Raw genomic sequence first — 9395 nt, forward strand, 5'->3', positions numbered from 1 at the left:
TTATATAATATATATATGTATGTATTATATAATATAATATATATATATATATATATATATATATATTATATTAAATGTTAAGTATACATTTTTTAAAAGAAAGTAATATATAGGTAGATCAATTTAAAAAATATGAAAATAGTAGCTATATTATATTATACTATTGCGGATAATGTTTGCCTTGGACTGACTACTGAATATATATGATATAATAAAGTAAAAAACAGTAGTAGCAATGAAATATGTATTTCTACTTTTAATATTAATATAAATTCTAGGGAGATATAGTCTGTATTGGGAAAGTGTGTTCCACAAAGAATTTTTTTATTTAAACAGAAAAATAGGAATTTATTGCTTTCGAACATTGTGCCTAATCAAGAAGCTACACAGAGTGTTTCACATTGCAATGGTATTTTGTTCATTATGTATATTACGTTTATACAAGACGACGTATGATACATATGTAATTAGTTTTTTCTCTTTATAATCATATGTTAATAGTATCAAATTATTTAATTATTGTATTTGTATAAATTTCCTTGTTCATTTCTCATAAACAAAAATATTTATGTGTAAATTTAATTTATATCGTACTATGTACCGATCCAAAGTTATTAATCGTGAAAAAAATTTTACTAACAAAACTACTGCGTTTTCATCTTCTATTTTTAGAAGTAAACATAATACATATATGTTACACAGAAATGTCAAGAAACGAGAAAGCAAGAAGTTTTATAATTTCAATGAATTGGTATATCTTAATATCAGATATTGAATACGTAATTTTAAATATAACAAATATATTTCATCAAGATGATACATCAGTTTTCTTTGATATTGGAAGTTAAGTATTTCTGAAGAAAAAATATTAATCCAGAATTGAGGTATTGATTTCATAATAAATGTCAGGCTTTCAATAATAATATGAATGGACTGAAAAATAATATTACGAATGTTTATATAACAAAATTGTAAAATCATCTTTAATGTTGGAAACAAGGTGTACCCGTGCTGAACTGTTCATGTTAGAAAGATTATAAATATATTCTTCTTTATATCCAAGGAAAGATCATAGTTACCTAGAAAATGCACCGCCTATATTTTTTGTCTAAACTCGTTTATATATACATTTATTTTGTAACACTTCGTGCTAAGTAGTATTTGGAGATGTGATATTATTATTACGGACAGCTATATTGTAATGTATGTATTACTTATTTTAAATCCCTAAATGGGTATAATTTCATTTTCATTTGCAAATAACACCCTTATCCTAAAATCTGAATATCATGATTTTTAAATAATATGAAACGACATTGCGGATAATACTGTTTATGTATTAAAAAGAGTTTATGTACTATGAGTACATGTATATGAATCCAGTTTTTATAATATATATATACGTTATGATCATTTATTTTTAACGTATTGGAAAATTTCTTTGACTTAAAAATATATTAATATTGTTTAAAAATCCTGGTATACATTGACTTAATGTAAAAAGTAAGAAATTAAGGAAAATAAGCATTATAAAGTAGTTATAACATGTTGTTGGTTGCATAAGTTGTTATATATGTTACTTTAAATACTGAATCAAATGTCTAGAAACAAAATGCAAGAGCAAATTGTCTGCTGCATGTGCTCTATAGACTGCGCATCGATTACTGCTTAAAACTATTTGCTTAGGACATAGTATAATTTGAAGAAGAAAACAATTGTATTCATAGCCATGTACAATTTGTTAAATCTTCATTACATTTCATGTCCAGTAAATAATCTTTTACTACAATTTCTTAAGTATGTGTTCTTCATGGGATGCTAACACAAGACAATAATATATTTAACAGCAACAATTAAAAGTTACAAAAATATTACATGTAACCAGTACTATCTTTATTCTCTTTAAATGTTTATCTGTTAAAATGAATTGTATTTCTATTTATTTAATATTTGAACAAATTTTTATTACTTCATTTGATGTTTTGATACTATGTCCTATGTACTATTTCTGATATATTCTTACTTTTATGTATCAAACAATGCATCCTATATAAAATTTAAGCCCTACTGAAATGAAGGAAGTTGTACAAGCACGTTATATGTGTAGGGCCATGCAGAAGGGCATATGGAAAGAAACTAATGTTATCAAATACAATGTTCCTTACAAAATGCACGCAGGATAGAAAATTAGTATGTATGTGTCTATCGCATTATTATACGATATTGAAAGCGGTGGTGACTTTAAATGAATTAAGTTATCGAACAAAATATTGATCAATTGATTGAAATTCATTTTTTTGCAATTTCTAGAGTTATTACGCTCAAATATACATTCAGTTAGATGTTAACGCTTTGTCACAAATGATAAGGAAAATTTTTAATTTGTATTTTCGACAAATATATTGATAAAAATACGATTTACTTTTTGTAAATCATGTTAAGCAATGTTTTCTGTTTTTATACTACACTCTGTGAAATATCAATTTTGTAAATTTAAATATTTCTTTAAGTATACACATCATGTACAGTAAAATCTACTTTTTAAATGTATTATTTTTTATGTGTAAATAACTCGCATGAAAAAAGAGATTTATGTTACAAAAAATAGTAAAATATGAGTACATACATCATCCAAACAATCAAATTTAGTAAAAATTATTTCTGTAGAAATTTTATTTCTTTTTCATAAAATTATAATAGTATTACTTCCTTTTTTAATTTATTCTCAAAATTATCCTTGCATTTTTATGTTATCATTCAAATTAAAAATAATAGTAATATTAATTCTTGTCTTTTTTCACTAGTTTAAATCTGGCAAATATTGGTATATACTTCTAGAAAAAATTATTCGCTTGTTATGCATTACACAAAGTGTTACATAGTTATTACTTATAGTTCAGTCTGAATAAGAGGGACCACAGTACCATATGTTAGAATGAATTTATCATTTATGTATTCTAAGATGTTTTAGAAGATTACTTATGTTTGAAATATTAATTTATTTAATTTGAAGAACATATAATTTTTTCCTATATTTCAAATTAAATTAATCTGATACATTAAAACTTAATTATAATGTCAGGGTTTAATTGTATCATTTACATATCATATACCTCACATATGGTGAACTTCAGACATGGTAATCCTCTAACACATCTTTAAAATAATCATATTTTATTTGTGTAGATCTCCCAGCTTCTCAACAGTCAGGATCTAATAAAATATGTAAGAAAAAAACATTAAATGTTGCTTCAGTATTTAAATGCACACGTCGTCTTAATTTATGCTTTTAATGTAATTATGTGTACAATACGACAAATTTTGTTACAGCTTTATGTAATATATTAAAATATGAAATTCATTTTATTCTTATAACATGATTTTAATGTGAAACACTTTTTCATCGATTTCAGAGGTAGCCAACTCATGTTAATATGTGCATTAATATAAGATATGTACAATTTGTATCTTTACAAAATTGTATTATGTTTTTGTTACCCATCAGTATTGAATAGATTTATGTATGTGTGTAATAGATACATGTATATTGAAATCATGCACGGACATTAGTTAAAAGCTGATTGAAAAGATACAATCAGTCATGAGCGGTACTCGTAAAAAACTATTTGCAAATTCATCACAGATGAGTAATGCAAAATTAACAAATTTAGAAGAAATTATAAATATGTTCTTTTTATCCACAAAGCGGATTGAAGGAACATTATTTATACTCTATACTTTTCTTGAGAAAGAAAATGGTGCAACATCGTTAAATAGAAGCAAGCGCAAGAGAAAATCTGGTAATGTTTGTACTTATTGTGAAAAACGAATAATTAATCCTGCTACAGAAAATGCTGCGAAATGCGATTACAGTTTTAATAATTTGTTATCAACGAGTTACCTCTTTATGCTATCGAAATTTAATATTTCACACGTTACAAAATTGTTCACGTATCAAACATTTCTTACTAGTTTTTACGTTAATAAAAGTAATGCAGCATAATGTTGTATTTTTCAAATATGTATTATTATTTCACCCTATAACATTCCCATCCTGTTTTAATTTTATATACGTACAAATGATATATTTCAAAGACATAATATTCATAATATATAATACCACAATTACTTGATTTTGATTATTTGTATAATTTTGTAACAAAAATACATTATATTACTGCAGTAATTTACTGTAAATATTTATTTAAAATTATATCTTATGATTCAAATTCATTTATACATTATGCATTTATACCCATTAAATCAATCTCTATCATCTCTGCCTTATTTAACTACATATTATATTGGTAATTTATTGTTAAACTAATAAGGAGAACAGTAACAATAAATCACCTTTTGTAATAATTTACAATTGATTCTAATTACATTTATAGTTAAAACTGTAATCTTTTCGCAAGCGAAGCACCATCCATCGATTCTAGTAATTTCCTCTTTAGACTAGGTTTCTCTTCTGGTTGACGTTTAACAGATGTAGGAAGAGGTAATCTAGGTCCAGGAGTTGGTGCTGGTTTATTGCTGAAGTATGGCATTTGAAGAGCTTGGTCACATGTACACCTCTCCAAAGGATTTACATTTAACAGACTAGCAATCAAATCTAGGAGATCATCACCAGCAGCAGTAAATATATGTTTCAATGGCATACCAGGAAAAGGTTTAAATTGAATAAAATCTGGTAGTTCAGTCATTCCTGGCCATGTTTCCTCAGTAGGTGTGCCCAATGTCTAAAAATCATACATATAAATATATTAAAATATAATATAATATCACACAAGAATTGTTTTTAACATATAGCAAAATCACTACTTGAAATATTCTAGTAAGCTGGTCTAGGTCAGATTCCCCAGGTAAAAATGGTACACGTAATAAAAGTTCTGCTAATATACAACCAACTGCCCACATATCAATTCCAGTTCCATATAATCTTGCACCATACAATAATTCAGGTGCTCTATACCATCTTGTTACTACTTGATGAGTATTTATTCGATTAGGTGATCCAAAAAACTTAGCCAAACCAAAATCACCTATTTTTAAGACACCTTCTGCATTGACAAGTAAATTGTTTGGTTTTAAATCTCTGTGAAGTATCCAATTATAATGTAAATAATCTAAACCTTGTAAAGTTTGAATCATATATGCTTTAATGTTTGCAGATGTTAAAACTATATTATTATCCTTTATTATTACTTCCAAATCTGTATCCATAAAGTCAAATACTAAAGAAACATTTGACTTGTGGCCAAAAACATCTAAAATATCAACATTATAATATAAATGTTAATTATATGAGATAAACCTTGTGTATATACATGTATGCATAGCGTGTGCATGCGCGGGTGTGTGCGTATATATACCTAATAAACCTATCACATTATCATGGTTTAATTCTTGCAGTAATTTAATTTCACGTAATGCAGTTCTATTTATACCATCCTTAGCTTCTGCACGACTTCCAACTTTAATCTGAAATTGTCATATGTGACATTACAAGAAAACTAATGTTTTATTGGCGTATAAACACATTTATATGATATAAAGTGTCAAACCTTTTTCACAGCAACAATTTTAGACGTTTCAACATCTTTGGCTTTATATACAGTAGCGAACTGAAACAAGATTGATAAATATTTTAATAATATTAAAAAGGAATTTAACCAATAACTAACCTGTCCTTCTCCTAAGAAATCGATTTTCTCATATCTTCGTAATTTTTCTGTCATCTTTTCTAAATATAACAATGCCTTTACCTTTTTATAAAATCTATTGTTTATTTAAAAATATTTTATACAATAAAAATGTATTATTCACGGGGTACGTTTTAGATAATTTTAAATGAATCGTACACAACAAGCTAAGAAACATTATAGCATGTCGTATATGATGATTTACACGTGCTTCAACACGTGTTATATATTATTATATAGATAGATTTTTAATTTAAATATAATAATATTATCAAATATCTCAACTGATACACATATAATTATTTTGTACAAAAATAATTAGTTCTTGTACTGAATATTTGAAAATAAAGTATACAAATCTAAAAATTGAAATTAAAATGAATTATATTTCAGTTCCATATTAAAATTGCCTTTTTATTTAAATTTTGAACTGATTACGTATTATTAGCATTAAATTCATTATTTTAAAAAATATTTATTTAATCTTAATACCAACCACAATGAATGTTTTGACACAAACGAATTAAAGAATTTGTTCAGATTCTGTTGGCGCGAACACGGGCGAAAGCGCTAACACCACGTGGTCGCTCTAGTTAGTATGCTTAGGGAGAATTTAGCGGGAGTTGAAATATCACACAAGGTCAGAGCCGATGTAACAATAAATAGTCTTTATTATTGGAATAGAGAATATGTTAATATAACTAGAAGTTCCGCCTGTGACCGGGGCTGTGGCGATTGCAGATGTGAACTGGCTCGTGCAATCACGTAAAACCACTTGTTAGGCCAATAAGGACAGTGCAAGTTCTTCGAGTCACCGATTTAGTTAAAACTTTGCAGGTTTGTAGATATGGCCATGCAGTTTAAAAAAATATATCATTATAGCGGCAACTACTCAATAGTTTTTGAGATATTTACGATTAAAGTTTCATTACTTTCGTAATTACAGATTTATTTCCATCATTTTACTAGTGCAGTCGTGGCCTAAAAGCGATAGATGAATATTCCTGTGGTATTGGACCGTGGTTCGATTTTCGTCCTATAGTTGGTAGTTTTTTAATCTATTTTTGATTGTGCTCATTTTTCGCCTATGAAAACATTGTAAATACACAATTATAAATAAAGTTTCTTCATAAAAAAATTTATTCTTTACGCTTCCTTATGCTAGTTTATATTTATTACAAAATAATAATATTATGTAAGAAAAATACTTTTCTATAGCAATCTTGTTTACTACAGGAAATACAAAACCTATCGCGCATGTAAGTATTAATTATTAAATTAAACATCCTATAAGAATGTTGCCCATAATTCCAACTTTACTGTGCAGCTATAAATTTTCATGAATTAATTACAAAAACTTGGCGATTTATTAATTTTTTACTGTCGAATTGATTTCTAGTATCCAGTTCGAATACAAATTTTACCGCCTGCGATCAGCGCCACCTATGACTTTGGAATAGTTTCGCAAATAGTTTACTAACTCTGGTTACGTGCACCTAATATATTTTAATTTATTTTAATAAATAAAATCATAAAGTTTTCTACATTCTCTAATAAATTCAGCCGAAACAGCGGTTTTAATTAGACAAACAGCATTAATTTCTTTACCTGGCAGACGACAAATATGCAAAGGTACGCCTTTACAACGCAATTATAAAATTTCATAAATTAAACACAGAAATTGAGCGATTTGTTAATTTTTCTCCAAATGAACAGGAGGGTGCATGGAAAATGAGAAAATATTGCAAACAAATGTCGGAAGCATTGTTGTGTCCATGCAGGTGTGCCTGCATCACGAAAAGAATGTAAGTATTTATATTAACATAACCTTTAGTTATAATTAAATAGTGTACGTTAGAAAAGACAATATTCTTTTGAAATAAACAGGCACGTGTAACAATAGAACAATATTGAACTCATGGAATATCATCAGCGTAGATGCCAAGAATTATACTTTATAGCGAGAAAAAATTGCAGCAGCAATATAAATATGTAAAGTATGATATGTTTATTGCATTCTAGGTCGATTAACCATATGACATACCAGATAGAAATCTGTGATAGTCAAATAAAAATTTAGAAAATGAAGATGGTTTAGGCTGACAAAAAGAAATACAATTAATTTAGGTGATGGCCTGTTATAACAACAAGATATGGAGAATACAGTGAGATTGAAAGGTATGTTGTGTTCCTGATATAAATGAATATTAATATCAGTGGTCAAAGTCAATGATCATCGCTAATGTGTTAAGTTTGAATAAAAGGAATAAGAAGAGGAAATGTATATTATGTCAAATCAAGAAACAGAAAAGAGGCAGCATATGTATCAAGAGAGAAACATGTGTGGCATTGACTTGCAAATATGAGGATCGTTGAAGAGATGGAGAATGAACAATTGATAACAGTTATGAAAGGTAAAGTTAAATTGAATATAGAGTATAAATTGACTTGGAAACTATAAAAGAAGCAATTATAATGGTGCTGTGGCACATCATGGACTTAATTGGGCCAATAAAGTCAATGTCAAAAGGAGGTAAAAAGTATGATTATTCGAGAAAAGAACCATTTGGTTGACTGATTTATAAATAACTAAAGATTTAATATGAAATATTATTGATGAAGGATTTTTTCTATTATAGGAGACTTACAAACATGAGTAATATTTGTATGCAAGAGCCAGCCACTAAGGGTAAAGTAATAAGTGTCATTTTATAATATTTCAATGGATTGTATATCTGTTTTTAAAAATTTAACCGATATACAATATTTACTTTCTAAATTTCTATATCAATGTATTAAATAATTTCTAATTTGAATTACAATAATAAATAATTAATTTTAATAAATTTGACTTTAAAAGTATTTTACATTAATCAAACTAATATATTTGTCAAACTAGGTTGTAATGATACTGAGTTAGAATTATGGGCAAAAGAAACTCCATACAATTATGTATGGAAGGCTATTAGAATGACACTGTATTTCATAGGATTATCAAAGGATTCATAACACAAGGTGGTAATCCCACAGGTACAGGAAAAAGTGATAAAATATATGGAGAACCATTTAAAGTGAGACTATATTTAAAAACAAAATGAATTCCTTTCTTATTCAAAAATAGTTATTGGATATATGTGTTTTAGGACGAATTTCATACAAGATTACGTTTTTGTTGACGAGATTTAATTGCTATGTCTAATGCTGGAAAAGATGACAATGGTTCCCAATTCTTCTTTACTCTTAGTTTTACACCAGAATTGCAGAATAAACATACAATATTTGGTGAAGTTGCTGGAGAATCTATATATAGTATGCTTAAACTCGAAGAAGTACTTGTAGATGAGGTAAATTTAATGTTTTCAAGAATATATATCCAGCATTGATATAAATATAATATTTCCTCTGTTTTGTAACATGATAGACTACTTTATCCTCTAAGATTGTTAAAATCTATAATATTGAACAATCCATTTTCTGATATTATACCAAGAATAATAGTATAGGAAAGTGAAGAAGTAAAGAACAGTTCAAAATCTAAAGCAGCAGCAGTAAGGTAAAAATCATATATATTTGTAGAATTTAGTCCTGATAGTATTATTCTTTACAATGACAAATTTTGTTACAGAGATTTCAATCTTTTATCATTTGGTGAAGAAGCAGAGGAAGATAAAGAAGAATCTGTGATACTAA

At 27.1% G+C, this 9395-nt stretch overlaps 1 protein-coding gene across 1 annotated transcript; it reads right to left on the reverse strand.

Annotated features, from left to right (window-relative positions):
* Window positions 1–4285: 4285 nt before the first annotated feature.
* On the reverse strand, window positions 4286–5751 carry Cdk7 (Cyclin-dependent kinase 7). The gene is made up of 5 exons (XM_017906192.1): window positions 5688–5751; window positions 5568–5627; window positions 5376–5484; window positions 4825–5270; window positions 4286–4742 (listed from the first exon to the last, which is right to left on the reverse strand). Exons 1-5 carry the CDS (start codon window positions 5739–5741, stop codon window positions 4395–4397), a joined length of 1017 nt encoding a protein of 338 aa, XP_017761681.1. The 5' UTR covers window positions 5742–5751; the 3' UTR covers window positions 4286–4394.
* Between the last annotated feature and the right edge of the window lie 3644 nt (window positions 5752–9395).

The sequence above is a fragment of the Eufriesea mexicana genome, unplaced genomic scaffold, assembly GCF_001483705.2.
Source record: "Eufriesea mexicana isolate 0111107269 unplaced genomic scaffold, ASM148370v2 scaffold5064, whole genome shotgun sequence".
Classification (NCBI taxonomy): domain Eukaryota; kingdom Metazoa; phylum Arthropoda; class Insecta; order Hymenoptera; family Apidae; genus Eufriesea; species Eufriesea mexicana.